A 22926-nucleotide genomic window follows, 5' to 3' on the forward strand; every position below is an offset into this window, starting at 1 on the left:
AATTCACACAAACAAGAATTAAAATGGTAGTTACTGCCCTGACTGATGTGGCTCAGTGTGTTGGATATCGTTCTGTAAACCAAAGGCTTGCTGGTTGGATTCCCAGTCAGGGCATATGCCTGGGTTGCATGCCAGGTCCCTGGTTGGGGACATGCTAGAGGCAACTGATTGATGTTTCTATTGCACAATTGATGTTCCTCTTCCTCCCTCCCTTCCCCTCTCTCTAAAAATAAGTAAAATATTTTTAAAAATTGTGGTAACCAGGAATTAAAGAGAGAAGAAAGAAAAAGAGGAGTGTTTAATAGGTACAGAATTTTAATTTTGCATGATGAAAACATTTTGGAAATCTGTTGCACAACAATGTGAATGTCCTTAACATTATTGAACTGTACTGAAAATGGTTAAAATGGTAAATTTTATATTATGTGTTTTCACCACAATAAAAAAAGCGCCAAGTAAATTAAATCTCCAACCTAACAGTGCTACAAAAAAAAGAAAGGTATTTTGCTGCAGTCTTCACCCTGATCATAGAGGTAAGAGCTGAAAGCACCCTTTTAAAAATGTTTTAGTCAGTAGTCTGTTTGTGCACTAAAAACATTTCTGCATTTTGAAAAGAAAAGATAAGACTGGAAAAGTATGGAGAAATGGATATAAAGAGTAAAGTTAGGTAAGTTTCCCATTCTGTCAAGGCATCAGTTATCAAGAGAGTATGGACCTGTAAACTCCTCATGGGGATTCTGGGTTACAGTTCATCAACATTTAAAGGCAGGGATGAGGTCACAATGGTCTAACCATCAGTTATCTTGCACTGTCACAGTAGAATTCTGGTAGGAAAGGCAAGGACTGAGGTAAAAGTAGTTAGATGATTTTGTAGGGTTGGGGAGAGAGGAGGCCGGAAGAGGAGAACAAGGATGGTGGGTGGGAGATAGGGAAGCAATGGGGACAGACAGAATCAGAGACAGAGAACAAAAATGAAATTATGTACCCGAATGTAACTGTAGAATAGTCCATTTAGACAGTGTCTACAAAACTATAGAGGCAGCTGTAAATAGAAATATCGGTTTTGGCTTGACAAGCACTGAATAGAAGATTCTCATTAGACACGTGTTGAGGCTCAAAAATACCACGTGGCATGGATGCCATCTGTCAGGTAAATTTGCAGTTTTAAGTAGTTTGTAATGTTGAAACTAGCAATCAACCAAGTTCTGATAAAACAGTAAGTTTCCTTTTATTTCAGGTTCTAAAGATAGCGCAAATAAGCCCTTGGCACATTTACGTTAACAGAAGGACTTGTTTTTAAGGAACATTAACTGTTTCCTTTTTTTTGTTGAATTGTGGCCAAATGCAGCCAATGTTATTTGCCCCATTCTTTTTTCTTCTCTTCTCTTCTCTTCTCTTCTCTTCTCTTCTCTTCTCTTCTCTTCTCTTCTCTCTTTTCTCTTTTCTTATCTATCTATCTATCTATCTATCTATCTAGATTTTAGGGAGATGGGGAGGGAGAGAGAAGGAGAGGGAGAGGAACATCAATGTGAGAGAGAAGCATTGATCAGTTGCCTTACACAAGCATTCTGACCAAGGACTAAACCCACAACCCAGGCACACACCCTGGCTGGGAATAAAACTTGTGAACTTTTGGTTTGCAGGATGATGCTCCTACCAATTGAGCCACACTGGCCAGGGCTGTTTGCCCTATTTCTCTATTCTCATAGACTGTCTCCTTCTGGCATGTTCTTTGAAACCCAACCCAACTGTGCTCAGGTCCCCCTCTTTATAAACAAGTGCCTTCAGAACATATATTTATTTTTGAAAGACTGGATAATTTTTTGTCTTAAATAGATTAAAACACAAAGCAAAACAAAAACAAAAACAAAGAAAGCTAATGATTTGTTGTTTTTTTAAATTTTAAGGATAGGTATTTCGGTGGGCATGGTATAAACGAATGGTTATAAGGGAGGGCTCCAGAGTCCAGTGGCATGGATCTAGCCCACCTCTGCCACTTGCTAGCTATTAACCATGATCAAGACACTTAACTTCTCTAAATTTCACTTCTCTCCACTGGGAAAGGACAGAATAATGGTCATAGGATCTACCTCACAGGACTAAATGGTATGCTGTAAACTTCTCAAAATCTGGCAGCTGCCATTATTACTATCCAAGTGTGAACGTCAGACTGTGAAGTCCATCTGTCATGTAGGTTGATTATCCTTTATTCAAATGGTACTCATGGGGCACCTAACCATAGGTATTAGGTTGGCCAACCACTTCATTTACTCTTTTCTATATGATGCCCCTAGTAGTGTTTGGTTGTATGTAACTTCATTGAAGACAATTTTGTTACTTTGTACTGTGACAGCTGTCATAGCAGCATGCATTTAAAAAAAACATCAAAATTGGTGAATTTTTATACAGCCATTTTAATATTGAAGATGGAAGAGGATATACAACATTTTTTGTGTATTATGCTTTATTATTTAAGAAAGGTAAAAACACAACTGATATGCAAGAAAAGATTTGTGTGGTGCGTGGAGAAGGTACTGTGGCTGATCAAACATGTCAAAAGTGGTTTGTGAAGTTTCTTGGTACCACTGACTTTTGGCCAAATAATTTTTTGCTGTTGGAACGTCTTATACATTGGAAGATGTAGCACCCCTGGCCTCTACCCACTAGAAGTCAATAGAGGGAGACAGCTGACATACTCAAAATATCCAAAATCATGGAAGTTATTGGTAATGGAGACAACTGTACTAAATAACAATTTAAAAAATTCAAAAAAAGAGAAAGTTATAGGTGAAAATGAAAAATGTGTCCTTTATTCTATGGAAAAAAACTAAATGGACTTCATGGCCAACCCAATAACTTATGCAGAAGGCATGCATTACTCATGTACTGTCTAATACTTGACTTCTGGAGACAGGACAGAAGGCGAGGTGATTGGTAAAGACTTAGTAAAGAAGAAGACAGTGGGTTTTTGTCTTTTTGCCTCCATTACCCTGTTCCTCTAGGGTCAGCTGTTTTCCAAGAAGCATGCATTTTGAGAATCATTCATCTCAGATCATATTCATTAAGCAACCAGTTCTGCTGGGCACTGTACTTCCAGAATGGAAGGGAATCTAATGACCGACAACTCCTGAGCTTTATTATGTGTTACTGGGCAGGATGGTGTTGGAAAAGATGAGATGGATGAGGATGAGGGTGTGAGAAAAAAGAAATAGTTTGGAAGAGCAGCAGGAGGGCTTCTCACTACCTGGCTTAAGGACAGAGAAAACTTATAAGACAAAGAGTCTCCAAGCTAATGAAGTGGAGGCAAATACCAAAGCAGTGATATTTCTGCATCTTTTCCCCTAATCATATACGCAGAAGTAGCCCCAGTTTAGGCTCACGCTTCCTCCAGCATCCTACCAGACCACCAACCACCGTTCACTCTCTGTTAGTTATGTTTGGTGTCTTTCAAACTGTCCCGTGTTTCCATTCAAAAATGTCCACAGAACAACATGTAACGAGAACATGCTGAAACTCCTAAATCTCAATCTAGAGTTCTAGAATTCTTGATTTATTAATTCCTTCTGACATGGCCCAGATGTCTCCAGAGTAATTAGTAATAGAACAGAGTTAATACAGGTGCCTCATGGTGATGCAGATTCATTATGACTGATGGCTCAGTTATAAAAATTCAGCAAGTCTGAGTTTATATCCAAAAGGATAGCACCAGAATCATAGCCCACAGGCTTCTGCACCTGTTTTGTCTTCATCATATTTACGAGGCTACCAGGTATAATATGGTTAAGATGACGGGCTTTCGTATATTTTTATCCATTTGATATAGAGGTGAGGTTTACAAATAATACATAAAATCCACTCTTCTGGGGAAAGGATGAGGGAAGCTAGAGAGATTGGGCTAATTTACATATCTCCAGTCCCTCAAATATTAAGAATCCTAAGGCTACCAACCTACTCAAGTTCAGGGCACAAAGCTGAAGCTATGAATGAAGAGTGGACCTATGAATGAGGAGTGGGTCCTCATTAATTCGATAACTAGATAAACTAAAGGCTGTTGTTGGCTAAGAAATTTTGTCAATTCTTTTAAAACGTCTTATCTTGTGTTGTGTTCTCTCCCTACTGCCATCAGCCCGATGCTTGTTAGCTCATATTCCAACAACTGGAGCAGCCTCTTACACAGGCTCAAATGGTTCAGCTTCATCCAATGAGTGATTTGGGAGAACGAGGCATAGGTCTGGCCTTGGTGGCTTCTTTGTTAGGCCTTCAACCTTCTTTTTTCTCTTCAGTCTCTATACAGTAACCCAGGAAAAAATTTTAAGGCTAGTTTTTACCATATCACTCTCCTGCTCAAAAACTTCTGGCTTTCCACTGCTATGGGAACACAATATAAATCCTCTTATGCCTTACCCAGTGAACCCTCTCTCAATACATGGCAAGATGGAACCTCTCCTGGCTCAGCCACCTCATCACGGACCCGAATGTGGCACCCTCTGAGTCTTCACCTAGGGTCTTTGTTCCTGGAATGTTCTTCCCTCATTCTCTATAGATGCCCTTCACGCTTTAAGGGTCAGCTCAAGCTCAGCCTTCTCCAGTCATCTTTTATCAGACTGCATGCACTGAACTACAAGCATCACTCTTGATGGTAGTCATATTGCCACTCTATTTTTATATATGCCTTTGACCCTTGAACAACATAAGTTTGCACTGTATTAGTCTACTTATATGCATGTCTTTTCAATAAATAACTACACTGTTTTCGATTCGCATTTGGGAATCACAGATGTGGAAGGCTCACTGTATGCATTGTTCTATGTCATTTTATATAGGGGACTTGAGCATCCTCAGATTTTGGTATCTTCAGGGGTCCTCAAACCAATTCCCTGCAGATTCTGAAGGACAACTTAAGTTTTTAGGGAATCAACAGTTAAATGTAGGTTTTCAACTGCATGGGCAGTTGGCACTCCTCACCCATGTGTTGTTCAAGGGTCCACTGTATATATAAATAATATTCTAATTCTAAAAACAAATTAGAGAAGACTCAAAGATGCTTTCAAACAAAAACCAGTGCTGTTGAGGATATCTGCTGCTGTGTTTTCACAGTAGAGAAGATGGAAAGCCCCTAAGAGGCCAATCAAGTAAATCCTGATCTACACCAAGCAGCCAACAAAAATCATGTGCAATATTCACTCAATATCACTGCAAGCACAAAGCAGATGATAAAAGACCGGGTACAGCAGGACTTGATTTTTATTAGATAGATAAGATCGGTAAGACAGATGAAACGCTGGGTTCTCTCAGAGGGAGGCCTTTGAGAGCGTTTTCTCCTCTGTGGTTTTCTATGCACTTCAATTTGGGAGCACTGAACTAAAGTGTTGTTAACATGTTGAATGGTTCCTTTAGGTGGAAATTTGCTCTTTTAAACCATAATGGATAGAGGAGTTTGACACAACCCCATGTTTAAGTTGTACTCTAACTGAACTCATATCACGTGACAGACACCCCACAACACTCACTGAACTTGGAGTTGGGAAGCACAGGGCCTAATTGTGGCTCTCCAGTAGAATTCCTGCCAGGCTTGGAAAAGTCACTTATTTTTTTGAACCTCAGTTGTTCTATTATAAAATAAGTGAATATTCTTCCCAACCTCTATCCCCATTCTAGCTTACAAAAGTGCACAGAGATCAATAGAAACTCGAAGAACACCAAAGACGTTGTAAAAAGGCAGTTGATCAGTATCAGGCAGGATTACCATCAACACTTGAAACAACCCTCTGAAATCTTTAGTCCTTGACGCACCACAGCCTTAAAGCCCAGTGGTGTCTGACTCACGTGCTCATATGCAGGGAAGTGCAATCGACTAGATGCCCAATTTAATAACCACAGGTACATTCGTTAAGTAACACTTGAAAAATGAAAATACAAGAATCATTTTAAGACAACATTCTTAAGCTTACTCTTCTTTTACAACTCTTTCTCACAGTATTTTATAGATTATTGTCTTTGCTTTTTATATTTTTAAGAGAATGGCACAGATATAAATTTTAATAGAAGAAATATGCTGGGTTTCAGATCAATAATTTAAAGACAAAGAATTTAGAGTTTTGACAAACTCATTATGAAGGCAACAAGGTACAACTCTTTATCTTTGCAAATATTTTGACATTGACTCTAATTCACCTAGATGGGCAAATAATCTAGAATTAGTCACATAAATGCCAATGTACATATTTACAGATACACACGACTGATGGCTCTTGGCACATGACTGGCAGGTGTATATTGAATATTTCTTGACACAAACACACAAACCCAGGCCATGACCGCGTGTACCAAGACACACATGGAAACACCACATGTCCCACAGAGCAACCTCACGGAGGAGATGTTCAGATAAAAAGAACAAGAGAAGAGATTATCCCTTGAAGGGAAGGGAGGGCTGCATGCCTCCGCAGATGTCTTGACTCACCTGTTAAGTGGTTGGCAATCCTGGCAGTGGGTTTGGGAGGCAGGGCAGGGGGTTGCTTGAGAAGGGACAGCTGCTTCACTGGGGTCTCCTCATGGTCTCCAGGGAAAGCAGCAGGTTTTTTGGGGGGCAGTAGCAGGACTGGTTTGGCTGAAGGATCTTGGGACAGGAGGACTCCAGACTCACTGGCAGAGGGACTCTCTTCAGACACTGAGGGGACAACCACATGACACACAGGAGACATTACACAAACGCAGCGCTGGTGGGGCTGGCAGGAGCACGCAGGACAGGGACGTGGGTCAGCGACACAACAGAGCACCGACTGTTCCAGGTTGTCACATACATGTGGAGAGTTAAAGAGAGGACACCAGAAATCCAACAAAGTGCCATGGTTGGCGTGGGGCACGTAAGGGAGGCAGAGGCAGAAGAGGGAGAGGACTAAGGAAGGACTAAGAGGGAAAAAAAGGAAGAAGGCATTTTCTCAAAACTATCCAAAGCTTTTCCACTTCAATCCTGGCATTTACAATACCAGTTCTATGGGTGCTCTAAAATGTGATAGCCAACAGGTGGCAGGTGTAATGGATGAGGGGTGAAGGGTCCCCTCTGACCCACGCCAGCACCAAAAGTCAGTACCTTTCTTTAGGCCTGTTTGCCTTTGCTAGGGAGAAAGAGAGTGGTTTCTTGTTTTTAAAGCCTGCTGGGTCTCCTGTGTCCTTGCTCCTAGGTCTGGGACACTAGGTAATGATGACACCCTAAAGGCAGACACCAGGCAGCCCACCCACAGGCCTGGGATGGCTGTTCCTCAGGCTCAGGAGCCATGTGAGCCAGGGAGCAGCCTCCAGGGGTGCCCTCAGTTTGACAGGCACCCACCTGCCCCTGCAGCTCCCATAAACTTGACAAGGTGAAGGATACTCCAAGTTAACACCTGTTTGTCTTCCCCCTTCCTCTCTCTTACTCGCCAGGATTATCATTTTCTTGTTCCGATTCACCTTATTGCCCTTTGTTCTGCGTTGGGCCTGATTCTTGCTTGTCCTCTGGGGGAACCCCAACTGGCTCCAGTGAAGAGCTGTCTCGGGCAGCGACAATGGGCCTCCCTTCAGTGCTGGCCTCCTGGCAGATGACAGACTGATACCCTTTGGCTTCACTGGAATGACCGGTCTCACTGTACCGATCAGATTGATCTGATTCAATGTCACAAGGAAGGTCGGCTAAAATACAGTTCACCACTTTATTTGGGAAAATCTCCCCAGCTTGAGGGATGGGGGGATTTACTCAGCTGCATCTCCTCCCATTGCTGCTCCAGTAAGAAAGCCTAGAAATGACTCCTCTCCGCCCTCTTCCTCTATGATCTGGGGAGCAGAGTTCCCTGTAGCATTGAAGCCCTGTAATCACCCTCAGGAGTGCTAAATTCTCCCCCTGCCTCCAGGGACACTGTTATTATCAGTGTTGGGCACAGTTGATGGAGCAGTGACTCATGGGTCCCAACGGGAAGCCTGGGAACTGACTTTGTGAAACACCATCTCTGCCGTCCTCCCACCTGAGCTCTGCTAATGCAGACTTTGCACCTGGTGTGGAGGGAGGGCATGGCCTTTCTGCCCGCTCCAGATATGCTCCAGATATGCCAGGAAGTCACTTCCCGCAGGCTTGTCTCTTGACAACAAGGACCAGTCCTTAGTGGCTCTTGGGAGGGTCCCACCTTCAGGCTAAGGAGGACCCCTCTGCAAACCTCCTGAGGGAATGAGTGACCACTCTGAGGGCTTTGTGCCAAAATGGGAGTGACAGCTTTATGGCATGTAAATCACCTGTTGGCAGATACAAGTTAACCTGCAAATTGTAAATAATTTAATGGCCAGTGCACACATTGATTATACACAGTAAATTGATGCAAGTTGCTAAATTGATACAACCATTAACTGGCACACTGGGACTAGGTTAAAGGGCACGCCCAGGCTTTATGAACCAGTGAACTAGATAGGTACCATGTAGAAGTACAGGATTCTTTAGCTTGATCTTAATAGACATGAGTGTTAGAAAATAAAAATAATAATAATAACATTTGAAATCATCAATATTACAAAAACAGTGTATATCTCTTTAAAGATCCTAAAGTTATAAAAATATTTTTTAAACCTATAGAACAATAGCTGTAAATATCCTCTTCAGTTTTATACTCAGCATGTACTAGTTGGTCACTTTCATCTCTATTTCCAGGAGATTCTTATGCTCAGGATAGTTCCCAACAGCACCCAGTCCATTCAGGCCAAAGATCCCCAATGCCACCCGCCGGGGACCTGTGCTGCAGTCCACCAGGGTATTACCTGTGCCGTCCATGATGTCTGAAGGTTGGAGCACCTCGTACGAGCAGGGATCTCTGGGCATAGGGACCGGCTCCATTTCGGACAGGGCAGGCAGGGACAGCTGGCTGGCACTCAGGGACTGCCCGTTTTCCAGGGAGTCGTCCTCGTTTGATATGGAGAGCTCACCATCTGCCAGGCAGGGAAGGACAGCCCAGAGTTAGACCAGCGCCTGCCTCCCAGGGACGGCGAGGTTTACCGCCTGCTAACAGAGTTAAGATGTTTCTGAACAGTCTTTACCGAGGTCAGTATGCAATGTCTACACTTGTTCTTTTGCTTTTAAGTCATTTACTTTATTTTCAGAGGTGTGTCACCTAGCCACCAGGGCAACAATTTCCAATGATCTTTAGCAAATTGCTTGTTTTCGCTCCATCTTTGTGACTGTAATCTATTATATTTTGTATTGTTTAATGAACATGAATAAAAATTAATTTTTCTTCTTAATTTTTGAAAACTTGAAAATACCGAGCTGGCCTCAAAGACTGGAAAACCAGGGTTAGGGATTCCTACTTCATGGAATAAAGGGCTTCATATCATGCAACAGATGCCAGGAGCATGGTGCTCCTCGGCCCCAGAAAAAACCCATCCGGTCCTCTCTTCACCTCTGCCCCAAATCCCAAATCCCAGTGGAGGCTGCAGCAGCCCAAGAGTTCGGGAAGTGACTGAATTGTCCCAGCGCTCACCAGTGATCACTTGGCCTTGGGGCAGGCAGACTGATCTGGTTTAAAGCTCAGCAAAACAAGGGGCAGCTAATTAACACCATGGGGAGGATCAAAGGCTCCTACACAATGGCCATTTGTCAAGTCATCTGACCCACCCCCCCCACCCCCCCCTGTGATTTCATCCTGGCCCAGGGGAGTCCTAGATAACTAGACATTAAAGTCAAATGAATTTTTAAAGAGGACTGAAAGCTGTTCCAGTAAAATGAGTAAATAACAAGATGAAAGACTTTAAGTGATACTTAGTCAGAAACACAGAAACTAGCAAAGCAATTACCTGCTTTAAAACAGGAAGGAAGATCATTTACTTGTAGAAATGAAACAGCAAAATAACTCCAAGGTTAAACTTGGATAAATAATCCTTTCCTTTTGTTTGGCTCCTCCTGAGGTTTTAGTTTCATCCCCAATGGTATGTGGTGACAAAGGACCACCCGCCTGTTCCCCTGCCCCCAATTAGAATTGGCTCAATGAAATGTATGTTCAACAGAGTAACCTACACGCTAACAGGCTTTATAATAGATCAAACTAACAGTTCAAAGACAGATAATATTTGACCTGAATAGTCTACAACAGAAAAAAATATAACGGACACATAGCAAAAAAATCATCTGAAGCAGGTAATACAAAGTGCAAACACTTGAAGAGTGTGTGTGTTTTCTTCCTTTTTTCATTTGGCCTTTCTGTGTGCCCTGGATGGCAGCAGTAATCATGTAGCCATGATTACTACATTAATGAGAGAAGAGCAGACTCTAAAGCTAACGCCATGGAGAGTATACAGCTACACTGAGAGTCTTTAGGATGGGAAGGACTGCAGTAGGCAGGTTATTGCATCAACATCCCATAATGTATGGTCCCTACACCTCTTAACATGCTTTAATTTAGCAGGTTCAAATGGACGCCATGGGAAGTAGGTCTGCTTAAAGTCCCAGTTGGTGGAATAATGATGCAGCTGCCATTCAGTTTAATACATCTCTCAGAAACCACTTTGGTTTTTGATGTTCCAAGTGTAATACAAGTCTTGAACAAGACAGCCAGAGGAAGGGTTTCAGTGCTATTTCCAAGTTCTCCTTCTTTGGGGCAAAGATGCAATGTAATGCTTGCTGTACGTTTTCACAGAAGTACCTACCAAGCAACACTGGGAAGAAAGATACAACCACTTTCGCCTCTGTGAACCCTGGTTTCACCAAGGCAGCTGGCTTAGTGCCAGAGGCTTTGGCAGTAACAGAGTAGCAATATTACTCATAACTCTTGGGACTGTTACCCCTCAAAAAATTCAGCTCCATATGAATTAAAAGCATCTTAGCTAAGTCATAAGACCCAAACCACTTTGGGGAGGAAACAACCTTACACATTCCACTGTCATAATTTCTAAATACACATTTCTATTGAAAAAAAAAAAACAGGAGAAAAAAGAAGACACCAATCATATCACTGCTCTAACACATGGTTTCTTTACCTGTACACATTTTTCACAGTTGCAGTCTTACTATGTATCACATTTTGTGTCTTTTTTTACTATTATAGCATTATAATTTGCGAAATTATCATCTTAATGCTTCTATTTTTCATAGATGAATATGCTGATGTTTGTCTAGTTACCTCCCCATGGTGGTCACAAAGGGATTTTGAATGTTTTATACTATTATGAAAAAAAAAAGAAGTTCTGCTGACCATCTTCTTGTATAAAGTCTGCAGTTAGAATTCTCCCTCCTTAGAGTGATTCCAATAAATGAAATTTATGTGTTAATAATTTAATGTCTAGTGACACACGTCTGGATTTTGTGAAATTGTCTTTCTATAGGTTTTTTTTTCTATTTACACAGCAGCAATGTATAGATCACACTAATGTATTAGCTTTTGGTCATTTTTTCAACATTAACATTGATTATCTCTATCTATCTACATACATATAAAGTACATGTATGCACATATCTAGTAGAAATAAAACAATTCAATAATACAAATTTTCATTATTAGTATCATTTATGACCAAGATTGGTAGTGACAAAACTAAAAACATTTTATTTGGGTTCATATAACATGGACATAGAATGATGCTGTCATTGTTAAGTCACTTAAAAATTCTCATGACATTTTTTAACATACACAAAAGGAGAAACATTAATGTCATGGATGTTATATATACTCATATCATCATATACTCATCATCAAGCCAAGGAAGCAGCTGGGAATTCCCAATGCTGGGAAATTCCAAGTCTGATGAACTTGAAGACTATTGAGTGTCTCTATGTCTTTTTACTATTTACCGGCATTGTGTATCAGCACTTTTGCCAGCATTATTTTAATAGTATTATTAGAAAAACATCTTTTTCCAGGAAGATTTTAACTCTCTGGATTGAGTCTTCTGGATTATTTGTACCTTCACCGATCTATATCATCATCATCTCTTATACATGATCTTCTAAAATTATCAGTAATAATGACTTTCAAAATGGCACACGATGACCTCCAACCATAAGTTGTGTCTTCCCAGAACTGGAGACTCAGTGTGAACAGGAGGAAGGGAGAAAGCAGGGAAGAGAGCAGATAGGTGGAGGCAGTGGTTCTCAAACTTCAGCGGCATCACAATCCCTGGGGTCAGTTAAACCACAGATTGCTGGGTCCACAGTTTCTGACCCAGTAGGTCTGAGGTGGGACCAAGAGTGTGCATGTCTAACAAATTCTTGGGTGATGCTAAAACTGTTTTTGCTGGTTGGGGTTACACACTTTGAAAATCATTGGCTTGGCAAGGCAAGAGAACCTGGAATGCCTTTTCATAATGAGGTTTAGAGCAGGAAATGCTGTTAACCTGGCTAACACGGAATGGAGATGGTTGTTTGAAACCTCTGAGAGGACGAGAAAGCAGGAGGTTGCATAGTCTAATGAGGGATCAACATATGAGCTTGTCACAAAGGACGAGGAGACTGGACAGCGCAGCAGGGTAGAGAGCAGAAGTAAATGTGAGTCAGGTGCAGACATATCTAACGAGGTAAAATCAGTTCACAGAAGTGGGAGAGAAAGTGATATGGAAGCAGATCTAAGGTAGAGAACTGGCCATGGATGTTGTGCCAGCCTGACCCTCCTCTTCTTGTGTGGCATAACAAATGAAGACGCTGGTAGAGTGAAGTTATCACCAAATCAAGGAGAATGAAGGGAAAAGTGGGAATGAATTAATTCCTGTTGTGAACCTAATAATTAACAACATGTATCGCACATCACAAATTGCCAACCCTTACAATGGCCATCTGAGGCAGGCAGATATTTTCTGTTAGCTCCTTATGATACCTGTAGAAACTACTGATCAGTCCACCGCGTTCAAAGCCCTAGAGTTTCACCACACCCAGCCCTGCTTCTCCTCCGGTAAGCTAAGCAGGCATTGTGCCAAATGCTAAGGAGAAAACAGCTATGCCTTGGGGAAGAGAGTGGGCAAGATGTGGTTAAGAAATGCAGAGAGGCGAACGGAAGGACGTAGAGAGGAATTAGTGTGAGCCAGCTGGGGCAAGCAGGGGAAGAGGAGCCAGAGTGAGAAGTTAAGCCCTGAGAAGTGGATGAAAAAAAAATAAGGGATGAAGGAAGGTAGAAAGACATGTGTTTAAGGCTAGATGGAGACCACATATTAGGGGAGGATCTTGTCTTACACTGAATATTTAAAATGTTATAAAAGTATGATTTATGCAAAAGTTATGTTCCAGAAGATTGGTCTAAAAGATTAATTTGATTTTTTGTTTTTTTTTTTGGTTTTCTTAGAAATTGCATCCATCTATAACTGGATGTCACCATGATGACGAGATTCCAAGGGGGTTTTTAAACTATTGTTATTGTTTATTTTGCTTTAGGAATATTCTAGTTTTAGGGTGACTGACATCAACTTCTGATCAATTAAATTTTCTCAAAGCTTAAGGTTACTAAACTTTTTTAAAAATATAGATGAATGCCACCATAAAAAAGCGGGCAACTAGAATTATTTCAGTCTCTTCTGGACACCTTGGTAATAACAGTTTCTACTTTTTAAAAATTGTATCAAAGATGGAAATTTTGTTTGGAGTGGGCTCAGGGTTCACTATACTTTGAAGATTAAGATAAAAAGTATTAATTTTAAATTGGAGAAACAAAAGCACTATACTATAAACTTAGGCTCACCACTGAATCTGATTATCTAGGATATGCATTATGGTTTATAATCTTTAAAAAACCTGTGTTTAAAAGTGTAGTTGGGCATGACCTCCTTACTTAATAAATCATAGTTGTTGTGAGTATAAAGAATTGCATTATACCTACATATTGAACCATTACTGCAGTAATTTCTCAAAGGTAAAAAACTAAAACTTAAAAGCTAGAATAAACAGGGTAAATGAATGTAAGTAAATGTGTGTGTTTAGCACACACATGCACACATACATATTTACTTTCCAGGTTGTGTAAGAGAAAAACAAGATGGATGGTTTTGATTTACTCAAAAAACTTTCTGATTTTTAATTTGCAAAATAAAACACTATAAACCAAATAAAAGAGAACCCAGAATAATGGGGAAATAAGAGCTAAAGATAGTTCATAAAAGAATAATTATTCCAACTATGGAGAGTATTTGTACAAATAAATAAACATCCAGGCCCAGGTGGCACTTGTCAAGTGTGTGGCCTTGCTAGGAATGAAAGAAATGCAAATGAAGTGACCGTGTGGGTGATGCGGATATATAAAACTGTGTTGGAAATAATGTCAAGTACTGAAGCAGGAATGGAGAACAATGTGTACATGTGGATTACAAAAATGTCAAAATGAAGTACGTATGCAGATTGGCAAACTTCTGAAGTAAATATGGCAAGATTTAAGTTGGGTTTAATGATTATTATTTTTTCCATAAAAATGCTTGCGTTTATAAAAAATAAAATCTGCATGCTGCTTTGTTAAGTTAAATGAAAAACAATCATCATTTTTCTTAGGGGAAAACCTCACTCCTCTGGTCTCTGGAGGAGGCATTTCCCTAAGCCTTCCTTATTTGTGCCCAGCTCCCTGCCCGTCCCCGCAGCTACCTCACTGCTGAGGTGCAACCACTGGTCCCTGCTCCTCCACTGGGTGGAGAGAATCCAAACTGTAAGCACAGAGGGTGTACTCTGCATTCTTCCCTCACCACCTTGGACTAGTGTTGATTCTGGACTCACACTTTCCTTCTTGGTGGGCTGATTTTGAGAACTAGGCTTACGGGCGAGTAGAAGCAGAGAACTATCAGGCCATCAATGACCTCCTCCAGGTTAGCCTTTATCAGTAATAAAGGTGACATCCTATACTTTAATCTCCCATTTGTCTTATCTCTAAAATGGTTCAGAAACTAATATTAGTCACTCAAATCCTTAACAGTCTGGGGACTCAAGGGAAGAGAATGCTTTTCTATCTCGGGTAAAAAGAAATTGAAGGAGCCACTGATGGGTGATAGAAAGGATGCTGTTATAAACCATGATCTCGTGGGTGGCCTGCATCTCTGCATCTCAGTAAACAGAGGTGTGCCGCCAGAGCCCATTCTCAGGAGAGCTGGGGAAGGAGAAGCAGCAGGTGCAGTGCACACAGCCACACCTTGAACATGGGAAGAGCTGTCTTCTTGCTTTTGTTGTCACTAGCTTGCAACAAGTCACTTAGCTCCTGGGACTTTGGCTTCTCTTCCTTGAAAACAAAAGGACTGTGCTAGATGAGGCCCAACTTCCACCCAGATCAAAGTATCATCTGTAGGACAGTTGGAAGAACTAAGAATAAGCCCCCCCCCCCCCCCCCCCCCCCGCCCAATTACTTGCAGTTAATCCTGAAATAATAGGTAGGCTAAAACAGTAAGTCTTTTTTTCATTTAGGTTTTTTTTTTTTATTGTATGGTTTACTCTATTTGGGCATATTACATCAAAAACTAGGAAGCACATTGGTGGATTTTAGGTTTATTGTTAGCTAAATTTTATATTTTTATTTTTAAAAATCTGGTAAGTAAAATTTTAGTCTAGAGTCAGTGGCTTGTGCCCTATATGAAAAGCCTCTATACACAGTAGAAAGACAGGGAGGAAGACAGGAAAGATGTAAGGGATGGTGAAAGAGATATTTTGGGGAATTTAAGCATCTTCAGTGTCAAACACTATGCTGACATTTTATATATCACGGTAATAATAGCAACACCTTAAATGATATTTGCGGAATTTATTATGTGCCAGGCTTCTGCTCACTCTATATATAGATAATACATAATATATATAGTATTATATATATGTTCATATATATTTATAACAATACAGTGAAGTTGGTACCAAAATTATCCTCATTGTACAAAGAAACTGAACACTAGGTGGTTTAAGTAACTAACGTGTAGCATCATATAGGTAGTAGGTACTAAGCTACTATGTGGTAGTAGGAGTGTGTGTGAGCTTATTTAAAATGACATTTTGACCAATCCAGAAGAATGTATGCACCCCAATGTTCACAGCAGCACAATTTACAATTAGGCAAGTGCTGGAAGCAACCTAAGTGCCCATCAGCAAATGAATGGATCAAAAAACTATGGTGCATTTACACAATGGAATACTACACAGCAGAAAGAAAGAAGGAGCTCCTACCCTTTGTGACAGCATGGATGAAACTGGAGAGCATTATGCTAAGTGAAATAAGCCAGGCGGTAAAAGACAAATACCATATGATCTCACCTTTAACTGGAACCAAATCAACAAAATAAACAAACAAGCAAAATATAACCAGAGACATTGAAATTATGAACAATCTGACAGTAACCAGAGGGGAGGTGGGAGGGGATAATGGGGAGAAGGGGGGAAGGGTTTTCAGGAACTACTATAAAGGAGGACACAGGGACAAAACCAACAAGGGGTGGAAGCAGAGGAGGGAGGTGGGTTTGGCTGGGGTAGGGGATGAGTGGTGGGGGGTGAATGCAGACAACTGTAATTGAACAACAATAAAATAATTAAAATAAAATGACATTTTGAAATTTTAATAGGTTAAGGATGGTAAAAGAACCACATAGCAATTCTTTATAATTAAGACATAGTTTTCATAGTTAAAATTCAAATTCTGTTAGTGTTAGTACTTGGACAAAAGAAGAATAAATGACATCACGAAATTATGGCTACATTTATGCTTCCATTGTAAAGAAATCATGTAACTGAAGTGTCAGGTGACAATTCGGGGCTGAAAACATTAGAAAGTATTAGCTTAACTGCATCTTTGTGGTAATACAAATGTGTAGAATATCCACATGCACACTTGTGAAAATTCAAACACATTTTAACTTACTGATGAGACCACTGGTCATATAGTTGACCCTTGAACAATGTGGGGGTTGGGGGTGCCAACCCCTGTGTAGTTGAAAATCCATGTATAACTTTTGACTCCCCTAAAATTTAACTATTAATAGTCTACTGTTGACTAGAAGCCTTACTGATACCACAGCCAATTAACATATTTTTTTATTTAAAAAATTTATTTATTGATTCCAGAGACAGAGGGAAAGGAGGGAGGAAGAGAGAGAGAGAGAGAGAGAGAGAGAGAGAAAGCGCAGAGAGAGGAAAAACATCAGTTGGGAAACATCTATATGTTGCTTCCCATATGCGCCTGGACTAGGGACTGAATCCACAACCTACTACCTTTTTGTTTATGTGGCAATGCTCCAACCAGCTGAGCCACACCAGCCAGGGAAACACATATTTTGTATGTTATATGTATTATATACTGTATTCTTACAGTAAAGTAAGCTAGAGAAAAGGTTATTAAGAAAATCATAAGAGAAAATACATTTATAGTATTTATTGAAAAAATCCATGTGTGAGTAAACCTATGCAGTTCAAACCTGTGCTGTCCAAGGGTCAACTGTAATTAAAGTAAAATAAAAAGGGAAGCCACCTATATTAAAGCAAGTAATTATTTTTGTGAACACATGTATGAAGCCTAATGCAAGCATTTGCTAATTGCTTTTGGTCTTTGAGACAAGAATGTTGTTCAGCCTGTTCCGCATTTTCATTTTATTTTCCCAGATATGCTCTTTAACCAATAAGCACCTTCTCATGTGTTACCCTACAGAGCTGAGGGTATTTGTGGAAGATGTTACTCTGGTGGTGGTGGTCCTAATTTCAATGAGTCATGAAATAGAGACTTCATCCATTTTTTTTTTGGCATTGATATCTACTTTTTCCACCAGAGTAGGAAAAAACCCCACCCATTAAGGAGTATAGTCGTTATTTTGTAACTCACAAAGGTGCCATTTTAGCAACAATATAGAGTCATTTACCACCTATCAATGACAGTATGTTCCGAGAAATGTGTTCTTGGGTGATTTCATCATTGTGTGAACATGATAGAGTGTTCTTATACACTCCTACATGGCATAGCTCACTCCACACCCAGGCTACATGTGCAGCCTGTTATTCCTAGGCTACAAGCCTGTGTGGCATGTTACTGTACTGAATACTGCAGATAATTGTAACACAATGTAAGTATTTGTGTATTTAAACATATCCAAATATAGGAAAGGTACAGGAAAATGCATTATAAAAGATAAAAATGGTAGACCTGTTTAGGGCACTTATCATGAATGGAGATGCAGGGCTGGAAGTTGCTCTGGGTGAGTCAGTGAGGGCATGGTGAGTGAAAGTGAGGGCCTGGGACCTTACTGTCCATGACTGTAAACTTCATACACACTTACATTTAGGTCACACTGAATTTATAAAACAACACAAGATAAAAATGCCAAAGGGAAAACAATGCCATCAAGAGCCTCAGCCTTCATGAGCTGCGTGAGGAGGGCGCTGCCACCATGACCCGGCACACTTTCACAGCCCACTTTCTTTTATAGGTAAAAAGAGCACATACTAAAATACCAATAGAAAACAGAGTTTAGTAAATACATAAGCCAGTAACATACTTGTTTATTTTCATTGCCATATATGTACTGTATATAATTGTGTGCATTCTACTTTTATAGGACTGGCGGCAGCAGGTCTGTTTGCACCAGCATCACCAGGCACGAGAGTAACGCATTGAGCTGTGATGTCACTAGGTAATAGGAATTTTCCAGCTCCATTATAATCTTATGTAGCCACTGTTGTATGTGTGGTCCCTTGCTGACTGAATCATCAGCTATGCAGCACATGGCTGTATTGACACCAAAAGCAAAGTTGTGGTCAGGGTCTTGGGAATGTAGTGCTCAGTGCCCCCTAGGCCAGCTGTGAGTGTGGCTTCCCCAACACGCTTCCCCTGGACTCCACATGGTCAGCAGAGGTCACTGAATTGGTTCTTCACTGCTCTGGAGAAGGCACAAGATGGACACATAATATTATGTAGCTTTATAGGAGGAGGAAAGGCAATGTGGGAGAAATGCATACTGGGGTGGGGCAAAAGTAGGATTACAATTGTGAGTATGTGAAACAGAGTTTATTCTTTTATTGTGTAATGAACCTACTTTACCCACCCCTCTAGTGGTCTACTTTGACCCAAACACTGTAATGCGCACATGACTGGACAGAAGCTTTAGAAAAGCTTCTGTAATCCCAGTAACATTTTAAATCTTTGCAATTAAAGCCACTAGCAGTTCTCATGGCCAGTAAAATGAATGCCAAGCGACAGTTACCTAAGAAATAATTTATCTAAGGAGTTTATTAAAAGATTAAAGAGCCTTGGCTGGTGTAGCTCAGTGGGTTGAGTGTGGGCTGCAAACCAAAGGGTTGCTGGTTCGATTCCCAGTCAGGGCACATGCCTGGGTTATGGGCCAGGTCTCTAGTAGGGGGTATATGAGAGGCAATCACACACTGATGTTTCTCTCCCTCTTTCTAATTCCCGTCCCCTCTCTAAAATGAATAAAATATTTAAAAAATAAAATAAAAATATTAAAGATCTTTCAATCTAGAAGTTGGAAATACTTCCCTGGTATTTATCGACTTTCATCAAAACTATTTTTCATCTGAGTTCAGGGTGTTGATGTAATTAAGCTAAACAATGTTACAGATGCTATTCTGTAGGTTTTTAAACATACATATAAAGCAATACTTATATATTAAATATTGCTTGTTTACTAATTAATGTATTTGACACTCCAGCATTTTAAAAAACTTGAATCTCAAGTCTTTTTTGCAAGAACAAATAAAACTTTTTCACTCTTCTGGTGCATTGTCTTCCCCAGTGAGGAAAAGTCATTGTGTGTATCTGTGTGCGAGAGAGAGAGAGAGAGAGAGAGAGAGAGAGAGAGAGAGAGAGAGAGAGAGTGAGAGAGAGGCTGAGATCTATGCACCACCAGGATTTAAGGCAGACATAGCAGGATTCTGTAGGATCAGGGAACCTATATTTTCAGAATCCACAAGTTAGAGAATCTTCGTTTGTTTTTTATCACTATTTGCAGCCAGAAGTCTTTGGATTATTCTGACCAGCTTAGATGCAGGAACAATTTTACAAGAGCCATGAGCTTTCTCACTGTCTGATGCAGGCATTTTCATGACTCAGAATCCTTTTGAACCTATCTTGAAAATTGAATCTCAGAATTTAGTTGATTCATGATCTGGTGGATGATTTCATACATGCAATGGAATGGTACAGGTTTTTGTGCTTGGAGAATCACCTGCTTTTTAAATTGTCGCTATTGTTCTGGATTTAATATCCCATTTGAATATTAACAGTCTCCCCCCCTCCCCTCCATTCAGACACTTTTTGCCTAAAACAGTAAATATGTGAGTTGCAATGACTTCCTATCACAAAAGTGGCCAAGACCAAGATCAAATACATGCTTGTTTGAACTGTACTTCCTTGTAGCTATTTCCTGCTGGACTTGTCAGCATTTGCTGCCTTCTACTGGACCTGATGGTCAACAAACCTCTGCTCACGTGGATTCTTCAGCTACAAATACCTCACCATGTCATGCTGTGGTGTGTGTCTTCCAAAAGTGTTTCTTCCATCTGTCCTTGGTACAGTCAAGCCTCTTCACAAAATTCACAGCAAACTCATCTATGATGGAAGTTGGATGGTTATGACCACTACTTCCAAATAATGACTCTGGCTCTGAGGTTTGTAGCTGAAAGAAGATTTGCCCTCTTGCTATTTCTGGACATTTTCATATAATAATGTAACTGAGACAGGGACTGAATAGAATATGAACAAAATGCCACAGTTTCTGCCTATGCTATTGTATCATAGTGTGACTCTCATAGAATCACACACTGCTGTGCAAGCGGTCTTCCATGGTTGCTGGGTCAGCCCAGCCCAGACTGTAATAGGAGGTTTTGATGATCCTTAAGGGCCAGAGTTGGGGAGAGGAGTAATAGGCACTGGTCGTTTCAAAATGTGAGCAGCTCTGTTACTCTGGCTGAGCTCTCCAGTGGGGACCCACTGGACACATGTGGTTGTTATTTAAGTTAGTTAAAATTAAATAAAATTTAAAATGCAATTCCTCAATAAGACTGGCCAAGGTTGAAGTGCTCAAAAACCACATGTGGCAGGTGGCTGTTGTGCTGGCTGGCATGGGCAATGCAGCATTTCTATGACTACTGAAGATGCTACTGCACAGCAGTGCTCCAGGCAGTTGTGGAAATCACAGTAAGGGGCTAATGTCCATGCAAAGGTGGACCCGTTTCTGGAACTGAGAGGTTGAAACAATGTTATCACATAGGTCCACATCACTATGAGTGGCTAGGGTAGAGAATATTTTCTTTAGCAATACTGCAGTGCTAGGAAGCCTGGATCGTGGGGATGGGAGACATGCTACAAGGCACGCGTGGATGGCAGGAGCCCTGAGAACAGCAACTCAGGGCTACGCAGGTGGACATGGCCTTCGGAGAAGCCCAGAGGCCTCATAACAGGATCTCAGCTTGAGGAACGAGGGAGCATCTGAGTTCAGGTGAAGGAGAACCAGAAAGGGGAGGTGGGCCTGAGGGAAGGCAGGCATCGAAGAAGAGCAGAAGGGCAGTACAGGCCAGAGACCTGGCAGAGACCACTGCCAGCATTTACTGAGCACTTATGCTGGGCAACAGCCCAAATTCTCAGATTGGAATGTGTCCTTTGATCCTCCAACAACCCAATGAGAGAACAAGCAGGGGCACAATGGAGTTAAAGGGCCCGCCATTCCATGGGTACATCCAGAGACACTACGAGGACCACCTGGTTGGTGACAGAGGTGTTCAGTCAGCACACTGGGCACTGGGAGGATGAAAGAGGATTAAAGGAAAGTGCAGCCTTGCTGGAGGGAGCAGTCTAGGACCCAGCAGTTAGAGTCAAACAGAAAGCAGGCCCAGAAAGAGAAAAAGCTGCTTTGGACCTTGTGCAGATAAAACACGAGAAAGCCAGGACCAGAGTCCTGGGATTGGGGCTCCTAGGAGAGAGCTGTCACTTATAGATATTTATGCGGGTCAAGGTCCCTCTGACTTGTCTGACTTACACAAATCCTAGGCAAAAGTATGAAGTCAGGAAAGTTTTTCCAAGCCTGACCAGCCTTCCTTTTGTTAGCTGCTAGCCTTCCAAAGTTTGGTTGCCTTCTCACTACCAACGTCAGTACAGGCCAGTGGCTGTGGAGTGATGAAGCCTCAGAAGGCTGGGGGCAGCCGTGATGCCCCCCTGCCCAAGGTCCCCTGCCCTGCCTGGCTGCACAGGTGGGGGGCAGGATAGCAGTTAGAAAGGGTGGCACTGGGGTGGATCTTCCAAGTCAGAGTAGGCAGCAGCTCCCCAGAATTGACTATACCTGTAACACTTAGGTTTACAGAAACAATGGTCAAAATAGGACAAAAAGTATCTAGTGGTTATCTCCAAAAATATAGTCAATGAGAAATGAGAGTAATTCTGGAGAGGCTTTGGGCAAGATGTTCTTGCTTTTAGAAAGAGATACCAAGATCGCCTGGATATTGTGTCTCATGTAATGCTGGCGTGAGTGCAGCCATGAGGGGTTGCAGCCCGAGGATGATATTCCTTAACCGTGGTTATCAGTGAACCAGCCCTGGAGCTGTCCTATCACTGGACTTTATTATATGAGATTCACTCACTGACTCATTCACCCACCCACCCATTCATGCACTAAATATTGAATACCGGTAAGCAGTGACAAGTGCCAAGCATTGCTCAAAGTATTTGGAATACTTTAAAGGACAAAACACACAAAGATCATTAGCCTGAATTTGCATATTGCTTCAGCCTCCTTAAACTAGGTTTATTACCTTAAAACAGAAGCATCTTAAGTCACACTCTACTGACTACATATATTGGCCTCACAGGTAACTAACAAGGCTATAATTAAACAGCATGAAATAATCAAAAGGTCGCTTCTCAGTCCTTATCTGACACATCTGCATTTGACGCTTTGGGCCTTCCCCCACCCCCACACCAAACCACAGTCCCTTGTCTTGGCTTCCACAATGCTACTCATTTCTGGTTTACATCCTATTTTTTG

At 41.2% G+C, this 22926-nt stretch overlaps 1 protein-coding gene across 6 annotated transcripts in view; it reads right to left on the reverse strand.

The window, feature by feature from the left end:
- PHACTR1 (phosphatase and actin regulator 1) overlaps positions 1 to 22926 on the reverse strand; it is a 297087-nt gene that overhangs the window by 78247 nt on the left and 195914 nt on the right. For 3 of the 6 annotated variants that reach the window (XM_036026497.1, XM_036026496.1, XM_036026494.1), the window contains exons 4-5: positions 8779 to 8946; positions 6464 to 6670 (exon numbers count right to left, since the gene is read on the reverse strand). In XM_036026497.1, the coding sequence (XP_035882390.1) occupies positions 6464 to 6670; positions 8779 to 8946 (375 nt within the window). The remainder of the gene's footprint in view (positions 1 to 6463; positions 6671 to 8778; positions 8947 to 22926) is intronic. The other 3 variants (XM_036026498.1, XM_036026499.1, XM_036026495.1) reach the window with 1 other exon arrangement.

The sequence above is a fragment of the Phyllostomus discolor genome, chromosome 5 (genome assembly GCF_004126475.2).
Source record: "Phyllostomus discolor isolate MPI-MPIP mPhyDis1 chromosome 5, mPhyDis1.pri.v3, whole genome shotgun sequence".
Lineage (NCBI taxonomy): Eukaryota > Metazoa > Chordata > Mammalia > Chiroptera > Phyllostomidae > Phyllostomus > Phyllostomus discolor.